At 37.4% G+C, this 15,149-nt stretch overlaps 1 protein-coding gene across 15 annotated transcripts in view; it reads left to right on the plus strand.

The window, feature by feature from the left end:
• Positions 1-15,149, plus strand: part of UNC79 (unc-79 homolog, NALCN channel complex subunit) — a 270,279-nt gene that overhangs the window by 45,864 nt on the left and 209,266 nt on the right. For 9 of the 15 annotated variants that reach the window (XM_043556897.1, XM_043556895.1, XM_043556901.1 and 6 more), the window contains exons 3-5: positions 3,307-3,324; positions 4,819-5,123; positions 8,457-8,627. In XM_043556897.1, coding sequence (XP_043412832.1) covers positions 3,307-3,324; positions 4,819-5,123; positions 8,457-8,627 — 494 coding nt within the window. The remainder of the gene's footprint in view (positions 1-3,306; positions 3,325-4,818; positions 5,124-8,456; positions 8,628-15,149) is intronic. The other 6 variants (XM_043556906.1, XM_043556898.1, XM_043556896.1 and 3 more) reach the window with 2 other exon arrangements.

Raw genomic sequence — 15,149 nt, forward strand, 5'->3', positions numbered from 1 at the left:
CACTTCTTTTAGTAAATACTTGGGTTTGGCCTTTGGGAATACCAGCATCCATTATGAGTTCTTGGCATAGTTTTGGTTTTCCTTGAGATTAAGGGAGGAAAGGCTGTGCTTAGTGCAAAGATTTGCCAACTTTTTGGAAGTTAAATTGAGCTGTACTTGAGGTGATCTGGATAGTGTTTTAATTCCCAGATGCTTTAGCTGTCTCTCACTTAGCAATTTGTTGTGGATAGTAAGTCAGAGCAGAGTTGATAGCCTATAGGACACACTCACATGAAGTAGGAAGAAGAAAGAAAACAGTAAGAAGTATAACATGTCACGGCTGAACTTCAGTGCTTAGAGGTTTCAACTCTTGGGCTGAACCCAATGCAATTTCTTTCTTCTTTTTGCCTACCTCAGCATTAAAAAAATAAAAAGCAAAAAGCAAAAATAAATAAAAACACCAAAAAACCCCCCGACAACAACCCCACAAAACCCAACGCAAAATTCTTTAATTTCTTTTGTTTATTGGAAATATAGAACTTACAACTATTGTCCTACATTGGACCAAACTATGACCACTTTCACTGTTGATGTATATATATCCATAATAATATTATATTTCTTAATTTTCTTTATGCTATTAGAAAATTCAAGACAGATAAGATGGTCTAGGTATTTGGTGTCCAAGATTATTGACAGTAAGAGTTTCTACTCACTAACAAGTTGGTTCCCTTTGCATTTTAGACGACTTTTACATTCAGAAGCACTTCTTGCTTTCAGAATGCAGATTCTTGGAAAGAAACAAGAAGAAAGAATTAGAGACGAATTCTCACAGAGTAACCCTCTGTCTATTTGGATATTCTCAAGAAGTTATAATAAGTTGAAATTATTATTATTTTGAATAAAATCTGCAACTTGAAGTACCAGCAGCTTCATTTGAGTCAGAATTGCATTTTTAGAGGAATAGTCCTCTGGTATTCATGTGTGGCATGTGACTCTTACTGATTTCAGTAGACTTTGTACATATTCCCAAAGGCAGAGATTAGCCTAGGTGTTTAACTTCAATTAATTTAATCCACAGGAGAGGAGAGATTATGTGTTACCGTAATTAACTATATCAGTGGTTGAATAGTCCACATCTGTTCACTTAGCTCTTAATTAGACTCACATTGCAGTTCATTGGGGTTCCCTAAATTTTAGGTTAGTAGAAGATGAGTCTTACGTGGTATTCAGCTTACTAACCCTTGAGCCTAGAGCAGAGTTTGGTCCTTAGAAGAGGGTCAACAAATATTTGTTGAATTGAGTTGACTTTGGTCCAGATTTTATCCATTGCAGTAACCCTTCTAGAGCATTATTTCATCTAGCAGTGACCTGGGGTACTGGGTAAAATTTTGTCTGAGTGCTAACTTGTACTCATTTTAATTTAGTAGGGACCTAAGTATGGGAACAGACACACAATTTACACACAACTTCAGAGTTTAGTTTTTTGTTTGCTTTTAGTATTAGAAGGAACTATGAAGATCATCTAGTTTAATCCCCCCCTCATTGCTACAGAGGAGTCTGTCCATTTTACATTGAAAGCATTCTGGGGCCATATTTAAAATATCTAAGTTCTTCTTTAAGGATCTTGCCTCTTACCTGGCAGAATATTTAAAGGTTTCCAGTCTTCCTATGTCATGCAGTCTTTTGGAATTCCTTCCCCCAGATCTCTCTTCTGGTGCCATTCCAGCTGCTTGTGCATAAAATCTTTTTAACAATCATTATGTTTGGGGAAAACTACTTGCTGCTAACTCTTTAGAAAATGTTTGATATGTTTTTTAAAAGGGATTCTAGTCTCAGTTCAATAAGCTTAGTTGAATTGTAATTTTTACTTGCTTAGGAAGAAAACAGACCTTCCAATGACTGATTTGAAGTCCACAGAGTAGCTTTAGTGTATCGCATGATAAAGTAAATTTTATTTAGTGTATAGATTCAACTAAGATGTCAAAATTTATAAGCTTATAGAAAGTTTATTTGATGTATTATTTTTATGTGCTATAAATACCTCAGGGCAACTTTTCATCTTTCTCCATACCCACAGGGGTCTTCTTCTCTTGGTTCCTCTTGATGTTGGAAGTAAACGTTTGATAAAGAGGATCTCAGGAGGGAAAAGGAAAGGTGAAAAGTTGGTTGCTGGGTCAAACTCTTCTGAGCAGGGCATTCTTAATGTTCTTTTTGGTTGGGTGTATAGTCCTCTGGGAAAGAATTTTAGATGGGGTAGATGGTTTTATCATTCCCGAGTTAGACAGTTTGGTTGGGGAAATAAGTTTTTTTTTTTTTTTCTGAATAAACTTCACAAAACATCATAAAATCACAATGCATTGTACATTGATTCATGAGCCCTTCTTAAGTTTTACCACAAATGAAAACATTTCCTTACATTGAAACATGAATGGTAATTTAAAACTGGTTTCATGGATAATTCATTTCAGCCATTTTTTTCCTCAACCTCACCTACTTATTAAATCTAGAGGCAGTGAGAGAGAAGTTTTACTGTTTCAATGCTGACATTCTCCCTCCCTGCATGTATGAACTTGTTGCTGCTATCATTTGGGAACCCCACATATACAGGAAGGGAAAAATACCAAAATGGAGTCTCCAAAGTTGATTTGACTAGTGTCTTAAATTATATCCAACTTTGGAACAATACTGAAGTATACTCAAAAAAAATAATGTGCTATATTTCCCCCACCAAGGAAAAGTTGATGACAGAACGGTACTTAATTTAAAGGATAGCATTAATATATGACATGTAGCTAATTTTATTCTCTAAGGCAAAATGTTGTTTTTCTATATCACTTCTAGAAGATCCACATCTTGTAATTTTGAAAAGATGTAGGTAGTAGGGTTAACTACTGAAATTTGGTTAGGACTGAAATTTGGGAAATAGTATTTCTAACTTATATCCATTATGATTCTAAAGGAATTTTCAGTGGGATAGAATCCTCCAGGATTCAAATAGATTTTTGGTGACTGGGCTTATCAAGAACATAACATTTAAAGGTGGTACATTTAGGAATAATCAAGTTATATGAGGAAACTATAAAGTCTGATGGAAAATCTGATGGTAATGGAATGTTGATATTATCCCATTGTAAAGTATAAAGTATATGTATCTTACTTTAAGATAAATACATCACACACAAAAAAGGTTAATTTAATCCCTTTAAAAGTAAAAAAAAAAACACCACTAAATCTTAAGTTATTTCTTGCTAAGAAGTATTACATAACTATTCTGAAATTATCTTTATTATTATTAATTGTTTTTCCCTGGACATTGGGTAACAGAAGACAAAGGAAATCGAGGTAAATTAGGCACATGGAAAATAAAAAGCATGTAGTCATCTTTCTTACATTGTAACATATTTTGCACTAAGAGTAAATAAAAATAAATGTCAATTTGAAATAGCAAGCATGCTCGACACTAACCAATTCTTCACACCACTGTAAAATTGTAAATGTAATATCATTAACTAAGAACTTAGTAATGTTTGATGCACATAGAGTAAGTGTAAAACAAGGTTATTTTTATGTAATGAAACATTTATAAATTGTTATCTATTTTGATTCACATATAAGTGTACTATATAAAAGCACTTTGTAAGCGCAGCAGAGATTATCATTATAATGTATAACTATTGTCTTTGATGATAAATAGTAAACCTAATTTTAAAAACTTAAAACATCTGGCCAAGCAGTTATTTCTTCTATTTTTAAATTAACAAGTTTTCTGCTTTATTGCTTTTACTAAAAGGCTTTTATTTAAAAATGAAGGCTAAAAGAAAGCTAGTTTATTTCTAGAGTTTATTTTTATTCCCATTAAACTTTTTTTTAACTTTCTAAATTATCTTTCCTTTAGTTTTTAGTGAGTTTTGTTGAATAATAACGTAAGTAGCAGCAGTAATATATAAGATACTATTGTATGATGTGCAGCTATATGGCAGATACTGCTTGCCTAGTCTTTAGAACTTTGAAGGTAACTATTTAATAAACCAATGTTTGTATTCATAAAATAAAATGTTTCCTCCCCAACATGCAAAATTAAAAAAAACACACATAAATAACCATTATCATTAGTTCACAAACATATGCTACGGACCATCTACTATATATTATTTTATAGCTTTTCCAATGTAGTTTAGCTAACATTTTAGAAATATGTATTATTTCTAAATTCATATGCCTGTTTAAACTTCATTATCTCAAATGATACTGATAGAATGTCATGAAACAGTATCATAATATACATATAGACATTATTTTGATGCAATAAACATGTGATTTTTAAGACTTTCTTAATAAACACACATGTTTATTCTTTGCTAAAACATGTTTCTGCAAGTGCCATACCTATATTTTGCAGGTTTTTGTTTACCCGATTAAGGCAGTCTAGCTGAAAACTTCTTTTGCCTTGAAAGCTTGTTTTAATTAGTATAAAAGCCCTAATTCATTAGATGAAACCATTGTTTTTCCTTCGAGGAAACCTCTCCTTCACCAAACCGATAAACTGTAAAACATGGGTTTGGCACTGAAACATGCATTTTTATATTTTTGCTCCTTACTAACCAGATAACACATGAGATGCAATGCAATTTCCACGAAAGAAACCGTGCGTTATTGGTATTTCTGAGCACGAAGCTATGTGACCCCTACTCGATGTGTAGACACTGCTGGTGTGGCAATTGCATCTTATGTGGGATATATCTGGAGTTTTATTATTTGTTTTAGAGTGTCATTTCAATGTAATGTGCTGTTCTTTGTGTCTTTGTTGTCTCTTTTTTTTCCTTGTCCCCCCAACAGCATTTTGTCCCGCACAGGGAAGAAGGAAAACCAAGATGCCTCCAATTTGACAGTGCCCATGACCATGTGTCTTTTTCCTGTGCCATTCCCACTCACCCCATCTCTAAGACCGCAGGTCAGTTCCATCAACCCTACTGTTACTCGCTCCCTCCTTTACAGCGTCCTGCGAGATGCTCCCTCTGAACGCGGCCTGCAAAGTCGTGATGCTCACTTGTCAGACTACCCTTCTTTGGACTATCAAGGCCTCTACGTGACTTTGGTGACTCTTCTGGATCTAGTTCCTTTACTCCAGCACGGCCAACACGGTGAGCATTTAATCAAAATCTCTGAGAATGTGTATGTATGTTTATGGATGCTGGAAACCGTTGTTACTGTAATAAATTGCTTAAAAGGTCTTTGTGTGGCTAAAGCCCTTCTTATATGGAAACTTAATTATGGCTTTTCCCATCCTGTCATTTTTCGCTCATTTATGACCAGAGGGATGTTACCCAGGTCGGCCTACATCTGGAGGGGAGTGGGCTGGAAGGACGAGTAGAGCTGTAATGGGAATTTACCTGCTTATCATGGAGGTGCTTGTTGGAATTACGATTTGTGGGCTAAGATTTAGAAACCTGCCCCCCATAAAATGTAAGAGATGGAGCCTGAAGGGCACGTCAAATCCACTGGCTAATCCTGTGATTTTTCGCGGCAAATCACAGAATCTCCCTGGGACTTACTTTTCCTGTCTTTTAAATCCGGGAGGTTCGATAAGAATAAATCTCTAAGAACTCTTCCAAATTTAACCAGCGATTGCTGGTTATTATTACAAAGTGTTGGCGGTCGGTATGATATATGGTGCTGCTACAAGCTGTATGTGGCATATACTACACACTATTAGGGGTGCTTCGGGACAGTGACCTGAGAGCATGCTTCTTTGCCTAACGCTTTCCCTTTCCACAGTGTGTTTTAGCCAATGTCATGATCTCACTTGCTTACCATTTTCTAACCCATAAAAAGGAGTACAATATCTCTTGTTTAACTATTCAGTATTATATTTGTGAGAATCAAATGGAAAACCATGCAGTAAGAAAAGGGATTTTTCCAGAGAATGAATGTTTAAAACATTGGTTAAAACAGCATTTTAACTTGAAAACACTGATAATTTGGTCTCTGGAGGTACGATACCCAAAGTTTCACTATATAGAAAAACTGGAATTTGGGAAATGAGTGAGTTGTGGGAGTTATTTCGCCCTTTACTTGCAGCTAGCTCTCCTAAGAGAATGCTTAATGGTTTATTAAGATGTGTTCCTAATTAAAAAATAAAAAAAAAAACTACTTTCTTAAAAATGATGAAATGATTGTTGAATTTGTTTTTTTTTTCTTATATTTACAGTTCTGTATTATAGTGAATATAAAAAAATGTAGAAATTTGTAAATTTGCTTGTTGTGTAACTTTATAGTTGTTTTGAGCCCAGTCACTTTTACTGTGATCCCTGTACCCACTCAGAATTTCAAAGAGATGACTCTCTGAACATAAGACTGCCAGAGCTTACTGTGGTGGTGGTCTCATCAGTACTTTTCCTTTGTGACAACCTGTCCTGAGGTCACTGTAGACCTGCCTGGTCCTGGGCTGGGCCACTGTGTTAGAGCCCCTTTATTAAGATAAAAAGCATTCAGTTTGATAACTCACAATCCATTTAACTGCAATTTAACTGTGTTAAATTACAACAATTTCAGGGGGAATGATGTATATATTTGCTTTTTACCTACAACTATGTTGCGACTTTACCCTTCACTGTTATCTGTAGACTGTGTTCTCTGTTCTTAGAAGAGAGGAAAAAACTAGACTCTCCCTTAGAGGTAAAAAAAGCAGTTCAGCAGTGTTTCCTAACAACACTGGAATCACTGAGGGAGCTTGAATATGGAATTCTGGGTCCCACACTGGGATTTAGGAATAAGCATCGCTGAGGGGTGTGTCCTAGGGATCCAAATTTTTACTGAGCTCTATGGGTGACTCTTGTGTACTGAGCGTGTGAACTACCGCTCCAGGGCTCGAGGTGGTGTCTCCACGGGGGGTGTGTGGGGGGGAAGGGCTGTGCACTGGTGAGAGCTGCATTCTTGACACAGTTCAGCTACCAGCTGTCAGGCGATCTTGGACCCTCACTTTCCTTCTCCGGGCCTCAGCTTCCTCACTTGAAAGATATTCCAGATTGGCTCTCAGGCCCCTTTCAGCACTAATGTTCTGTAACTACGTTACAATGCAGCTAAGGTGTCCTTTATGCACAGCCTCATTTAATTCTTAGTAAAACAACCTATGACTTTTACGTCTTATCAGCTTGAGGCCAAGGTTGACTGACCCTCACTCACCAGTGTGCAGGTGGCCTCATCCTCTCTGTTGTCAGTTGATGTGCTTGTTGAGATGGCAGGTTAATTCCATGATAGTTGGAAATAACATTAGGCATCAAAATTGCACTAAGAAGGTAAATCTGCTGCGAAACAAACAAACCCAATAATTTTCTTTTATAGTGGACAGGAAAGTGATCCACATCTTCCTTGTCAAGTCCTGACTGATGACACACAAATTGGGAGATCCAGAAGTATCAAAAGATATATTCAGTAGAGGTGTCTGAGTGGCTCAGTCCGTTACACACCCAACTCTTGGTCTCAGCTCAGGTCTTGATCTCAGGGGTGTGAGTTCAAGCCCTGTGTTGGGCTCTGCGCTGGGCATGAAGCCTACTTAAAAACAGAAAGATATATTCAGTATATTGGGATTTGGTGTACATGCATTCTAAAGCTAAATAGTTATGGTTTTTTTGAATGCCCTTTATTTTTGCTCCTTGTGCAGGTAATAATAGTAACACTATTAATATATTTAACAATGGCCATACTTGTGGAGCACACATTATGTGCTGTGTTAAGCACTCTATATTAATCTCATTTAAGCCTCTTAACAGTCCTCCTAGAAGTGAGGTAGGTACTCTTCCTCTCCCCATTTAAAGATGTTGATAGGAAGATTACCACTAGGTAGTACATCCTTCTGTGATAATTGATAACTGAATGCACAGGGCCACACAACATCATTTACAGCTTCCTTTCTTTGGCACCTGCGGAATATGCTGCTGTACTGGAAGATGCATGTTCCCTCATTGCTCAACACTCCAGATCTAGGAAGACTGTGCTTTTTGGTTGATGGGGCAGGGATAGCCTGGCTTTATTTCCGGTCCTGCCCTTGACTTTGCTAAAACTTCCGTTGGGTAAATAATGTAATATCTTTGTACCACAGTTACTTTGTGTAAAATGTAATGATGGTAAGAATGCTAGACAACATTTTAGGATTCATGATCACGTGGAAAGTCCTTTTAGTTTCTAAAATCAAGAAATAATAGGAATACCCAGTGTTACTGAAGGTTGATAGAGGGTTGAGGAAAAGCTCATGAAATCGATATTTATATTTCTTAATGCAGTTATTCACCAGTCATTTATTGAACAAATATAGTGTCTATGCACTCTACTGAGCATTATGTTTCAGAGCTCTTAATAAGAAGGGAGCAAAGCTGTTTTCAATTTAAGCCAGTTCATAAGAACTAAAAATATAGAATTAGCATATTTTGTTAAATGGCAAAATATTCAGTGACTGATTACTCACTTTTGTTTTGTAGATCTTGGACAGTCGATATTTTATACAACCACATGTTTGCTACCCTTTCTCAATGATGATATTCTGAGTACTTTGCCCTACACGATGATATCAACGTTAGCTACCTTTCCTCCATTTCTGCACAAGGATATTATTGAATATCTTAGCACATCTTTTCTACCAATGGCTATATGTAAGTTCAATCTTACCTAATACTAGATTCTTTTAATGTATTGTACGAATGGAATTTGCTTGCACTGTTTTAGGCTGTAGATTTTCAAGATTATAATGAAATCACTTGCTATATACATGTGCTGTGATTTAAATTGTCATTTCAGCATGATGATTATGGAGAGAATCAAAGAAATGAATGATGATTATACCTTAGAATTGTTTTACTTGCATAATTTGATCTTATAGAGTAGGAAGAAAACATCAAGGCATAGTCTATTACTGACATAGAAACTATGGTATTTTGTGTAACTTAAGAAAAAAGTATGGAGAGAGAGCTGCCTCAGGTATAGAAATTCTTATCTTTTGCACCTGAAGGCAGAAGGTTGTGATGGGAAGAGCAATAGACAGTGTCAGGACATATAGATCCTAGTTTCAGCTTCACTTGTAAATGTGCTGTGTGGTGTTAGGCATCTCACACGGTTGATACCTCATCTCTAGAATGATGCTAGCATTAACTTCCCATCACAGGGATGTTGTGATGATAAAGTGAATCAATACGTATGAAAACACTTTGGAAAAAGGCTCGCAACTCATGTGCAAGTTTGCTATAAATGTGGAGCTGATTTGAATTCTGTTTCACTTTTGCAGACTTTTTTTTAAATTTTATTTTTAATTTTTTAAAATTTACATCCAAATTAGTTAGCATCTAGTGCAACAGTGATTTCAGGAGTAGATTCCTTAGTGCCCCTTACCCATTTAGCCCATCCCCCCTCCCACCACCCCTCCCGTAACCCTCAGTTTGTTCTCCATCTTTATGAGTCTCTTCTGTTTTGTCCCCCTCCCTGTTTTTATATTATTTTTGTTTCTCTTCCCTTCTGTTCATCTGTTTTGTCTCTTAAAGTCCTCATATGAGTGAAGTCATATGATTTTTGTCTTTCTCTGACTGACTAATTTCACTTAGCATAATAGCCTCCAGTTCCATCCACGTGGTTGCAAATGGCAAGATTTCCTTCTTTTTGATTGCCGAGTAATACTCCATTGTACAGATATACCACATCTTCTTTATCCATTCATCCATCGATGGACATTTGGACTCTTTCCATACTTTGGCTATTGTTGATAGTGCTGCTATAAACTTGGTGGTGCCTGTGTCCCTTTGAAACAGCACACCTGTGTCCCATGGATAAATCCCTAGTAGTGCAATTGCTGGGTCGTAAGGTAGTTCTATTTTTAGTTTTTTGAGGAACCTCCATACTGTTTTCCAGAGTGGCTGCACCAGCTTGCATTCCCACCAACAGTGCAAAAGAGATCCTCTTTCTCTGCATCCTCACCAACATCTGTTGTTGCCCGAGTTGTTAATGTTAGCCATTCTGACAGGTACAAGGTGGTATCTCATGGTGGTTTTGATTTGTATTTCCCTGATGATGAGTGATGTTGAGCATTTTTTCATGTGTCGGTTGGCCATCTGGATGTCTTCTTTGGAGAAGTGTTGCAGATTAATTCTAATAGGCTTTCCACACACGGGAGCAGATAGAGAAAGCCAAATTGGGTTGGTTTTTATGATCAAAATCCTTCTAAAGTATTTTGTAAAGAAATGGATTATGAGGGGTGCCTGGGTGGCTCAGTCGATTGAATTTCTTACTCTTGATTTTGGCTCAGGTCATGATCCCAGGGTCATGGGATCAAGCCCTGCATTGGGCTCTGGGCTGAGCGTGGCACCTACTTAAGATAATCTCTCTCTCTCTCTCTCTCTCTCTCTCTCTCTCTCTCTCTCTCCCTCTGCCCCTCTCCCCTGCTCTTGTGTGCTCTCTCTCTCTCTCTTAAAAAAAACAAAAAAAGAATTAGATTATGAATCAATCTATACTTCAGTGGATAACCTGAAAAGATTGTGGATTTAGGAGCCAAACAGATGTAGATTTAAATCACAGCTCTTCTGCCAAACTAGTTGTGTCGCCCTAGGCAAGTTACCTAACCTTTCTGTTCCTTACCTATGTAAGAAGAATAATCATAATAGTTGCCTGGGTGGTTGTGATAACAGAGATTTTTCACCTGGAAATTGGTAAGGTGCTGGCTGGCTCAATGCCAGGTGTTCACTAAGTGTTAGTTTACTGCTCTCCTACCCTAAACTTTTGTGCCATTAAAATACCTTTATTGGTCACATTCGATTCCTAGTGACCATTTTTCACCATTTTTAATTTTGTGTGCTTATCATCTTATTAAAGTTGTTGCTATGTAATAATAGTGGCAAACATAGGTACCTTTAAGCTACGTTACTTATTTTATAGTTAAGCTTAATTTTAGCTAGGGAATTATAGTTTCATGTCTTTTAAAAAAAATTTTTTTTTTTAACGTTTATTTATTTTTGAGACAGAGAGAGACAGAGCATGAACAGGGGAGGGGCAGAGAGAGAGGGAGACACAGAATCGAAAACAGGCTCCAGGCTCTGAGCAGTCAGCACAGAGCCCGACGCGGGGCTCGAACTCACAGACCGTGAGATCATGACCTGAGCTGAAGTTGGGCGCTTAACTGACCAAGCCACCCAGGTGCCCCTGTAGTTTCATGTCTTTTAAGCAAAGAGTCTGTCTTCTGCCTAAATTTTATGGTGATTCAGAAACATTAGCAGACCGATGGTATGGTTCAAGCAATAGATTATTGATCATTCTCTCTCTCTTTTTTTTGTTTTGTGTAACCTGACAAGCGCTTGCTTATCAATACAGTCTTAGAATTGTATAGTTATGTTAACTGTGAAATTTAGGCATAGGAATTCTTATTTATTATTATTATTTTTAAAGAATTACAGGTGAGGAGGAGCATCTTTGTAATCTTTTTAAAAAATTTTTTTTTATTTTTGAACCTCTTTTATTATTATTGTTATTGTTGTTGTTGTTGTTTTTATTCCCCCTTCCTAAGAAGTCTTTTTTTTTAATTTTTATTATTATTTTTTTAATATATGAAACTTATTATCAAATTGGTTTCCATACAACACCCAGTGCTCATCCCAAAAGGTGCCCTCCTCAATACCCATCACCCACCCTCCCCTCCCTCCCACCCCCCATCAACCCTCAGTTTGTTCTCAGTTTTTAACAGTCTCTTATGCTTTGGCTCTCTCCCACTCTAACCTCTTTTTTTTTTTTTTCCTTCCCCTCCCCCATGGGTTTCTGTTAAGTTTCTCAGGATCCACATAAGAGTGAAACCATATGGTATCTGTCTTTTCTCTGTATGGCTTATTTCACTTAGCAACACACTCTCCAGTTCCATCCACGTTGCTACAAAAGGCCATATTTCATTTTTTCTCATTGCCACGTAGTATTCCATTGTGTATATAAACCACAATTTCTTTATCCATTCATCAGTTGATGGACATTTAGGCTCTTTCCATAATTTGGCTATTGTTGAGAGTGCTGCTATAAACATTGGGGTACAAGTGCCCCTATGCATCAGTACTCCTGTATCCCTTGGATAAATTCCTAGCAGTGCTATTGCTGGGTCATAGGGTAGGTCTATTTTTAGTTTTCTGAGGAACCTCCACACTGCTTTCCAGAGCGGCTGCACCAATTTGCATTCCCACCAACAGTGCAAGAGGGTTCCCGTTTCTCCACATCCTCTCCAGCATCTATAGTCTCCTGATTTGTTCATTTTGGCCACTCTGACTGGCGTGAGGTGATATCTGAGTGTGGTTTTGATTTGTATTTCCCTGATAAGGAGCGATGTTGAACATCTTTTCATGTGCCTGTAGGCCATCCGGATGTCTTCTTTAGAGAAATGTCTATTCATGTTTTCTGCCCATTTCTTCACTGGGTTATTTGTTTTTCGGGTGTGGAGTTTGGTGAGCTCTTTATAGATTTTGGATACTAGCCCTTTGTCCGATATGTCATTTGCGAATATCTTTTCCCATTCCGTTGGTTGCCTTTTAGTTTTGTTGGTTGTTTCCTTTGCTGTGCAGAAGCTTTTTATCTTCATAAGGTCCCAGTAATTCACTTTTGCTTTTAATTCCCTTGCCTTTGGGGATGTGTCGAGTAAGAGATTGCTACGGCTGAGGTCAGAGAGGTCTTTTCCTGCTTTCTCCTCTAAGGTTTTGATGGTTTCCTGTCTCACATTCAGGTCCTTTATCCATTTTGAGTTTATTTTTGTGAATGGTGTGAGAAAGGGGTCTAGTTTCAACCTTCTGCATGTTGCTGTCCAGTTCTCCCAGCACCATTTGTTAAAGAGGCTGTCTTTTTTCCATTGGATGTTCTTTCCTGCTTTGTCAAAGATGAGTTGGCCATACGTTTGTGGGTCTAGTTTTGGGGTTTCTATTCTATTCCATTGGTCTATGTGTCTGTTTTTGTGCCATGTAATAATTAATCTAAATTCACTCTACCCTCCTTCTTAGGAATAAGTTAATAATTTAGGGAGAGGCATTGAATATATCAGGCCTCTGAAGTTATGCTTCACTCTGATCAAGCATTGTGATGACTGGCAATTTGTTTCTTCATCCCTGGTTATTAATTTCTACTTAATTAGAAGCACAGACCCCAAAACATGTCTTAAAGTCACATTAGAATCCTTATTTCTTTAAATGTGTGAGCCTTGGCAACTGAGGGGAACAAAATATTAAGTTGAGTCTACAAAATGTGTACGAATTTTAATACTTATTGGTAGATTAACTTGGTGTTCATTTAAATTGTGAACAAGCTGTTAATGTCTCTGGGGCTCCATTGTGTTTTCAGCTGTAAAGGGGAGTTTTGGAAAACATGTTCCATCTCTAAGGTTATTTCTGGCTTACTAATTCTAGGTTAAATAACATCAATCTTATTTTATGTAAGAGGCACATGTCTTCCTGTAACCCAGTTGTTGATCTAGTTCATTTATCTCTATTGCTCTGGTTTTATTTTCTTACTTGTGACTTCCATTTATTGTTACCATCCCTGTGGGTTGAGGAGCCTTTAAATCTTTGAAAATAAATGGTAGTAATACCCTTTTTCAAAAAAAGTTTATTTTTTGAGAGAGAGAGAACACATGCACGAGTGGGGGAGGGGCAGAGAGAGAGGAGATAGAGAATCCTCAGCAGGCTCCTGTTGTCAGTGCAGAGCCTGATGTGGGGCTGGAACTCAAGAACCACAAAATCATGACCTGAGCTGAAGTCAAGAGTCGGTTGCTTAACCGACTGAGCCACCCAAGCACCCCAGTAGTAATACCCTTTAAAACCACATTTTATTAAATGATTGAGGTGTTGTTTTTTTTTTAATGTTTTATTTATTTTTGAGACAGAGAGAGACAGAGCATGAGCAGGGGAGGGGCAGAGAGAGAGGGAGACACAGAATCCGAAGCAGGCTCCAAGCTCTGAGCTGTCAGCGCAGAGTCCTATGCGGGGCTGGAACTCATGAACCGCGAGATCATGACCTGAGCCAAAGTCAAACGCTTAACCGACTGAGCCACGCAGGCGCCCCGCCCCGTTGAGGTGTTTTTTTTTTTGTTTTTTTTTTTTTGTATTTGTTTCTTTGCAAAGACACAGACCCAAAGAACGAGGGAATCGGGACCAGATTAATCACATGTAAAGGAATTGATGTGAGAATATGTGTCTGTTGCTTGCATCCATGTCGTTTCTGTCTTTGGAAGTTGTTTCGATGTCTAGAAATTGTGACCGAAATGAGAGAGGAGCATTTAACTTCTTCCAGAATGTTTTCATTTCAGGACGGAGATGTTAGGGGATTAAGGAGGCTGCATTTTCTGAGTATTTGATAAAATCTTCAAGACAAGACAGCTTTTATGTCTTTGGTGTGGTGTTCACAAGGTCAAGATGTAAAATGTGGACAGTTTTTCAGGTGTTAAATGTTAGTGTCGTTAAGAACGTAGACTAAGAAGCGCCAAGCTCTGAAGTGGATCTAATGAAGTATTACGGTCCTTTCCATGTAAGGGCCGTGCGTGTTTGTCAGTTACACCCTCCCATCATTTTTGTCAATAAATCTAGTACTGTGGCTTTATTTTAAATCACTCCTTTTGAGATGCTGCAGAGAAAACTGCAATTTATTATAAAAATTTCATCTGACATAATCTTTTCTTTTTAACTCCTTCCACAAATAAGATATACTTCTTTTTATTCCAAATGTGTGCAATAGGCTCTGTTTTTTGTTTTTAAAAATATTAAAGGAGTACTAAGAATTGAAAAAGTCATTAGCATTTCACCATGGAAACCTCTTTTTTTGCAATAAAAGGTCTGTGATTTGTGGACCAACTTGAAATATGGATGTTGGGAAGATGATATGGATATTGGCAAAGAAGAGAAAAGCTGATCCCAAATGAACATTAATTGATACAGGCTGTGTTATTTCAAAGATGATAATAAGACTGAGCGATGATATTGGTGAAAGACTCTTCTAGTGTATCTTGGTAGCCTAGACTTAAATTTCCTCAAAAAATCACTTACCCTTAGGAAAAATAAAGGTTCATTTAGATCTTTGCACTTAAAAGCAGTTGTGTGGGTTAATTGAGTATCTGGTTCCAGGCCATTAGCCCTGGATCATTTTTCTTCTACTACTATTACAGAGGATGCCTGTGATGC

This window comes from Prionailurus bengalensis, chromosome B3 (assembly GCF_016509475.1).
Source record: "Prionailurus bengalensis isolate Pbe53 chromosome B3, Fcat_Pben_1.1_paternal_pri, whole genome shotgun sequence".
In the NCBI taxonomy this organism is placed as follows: Eukaryota; Metazoa; Chordata; class Mammalia; order Carnivora; family Felidae; genus Prionailurus; species Prionailurus bengalensis.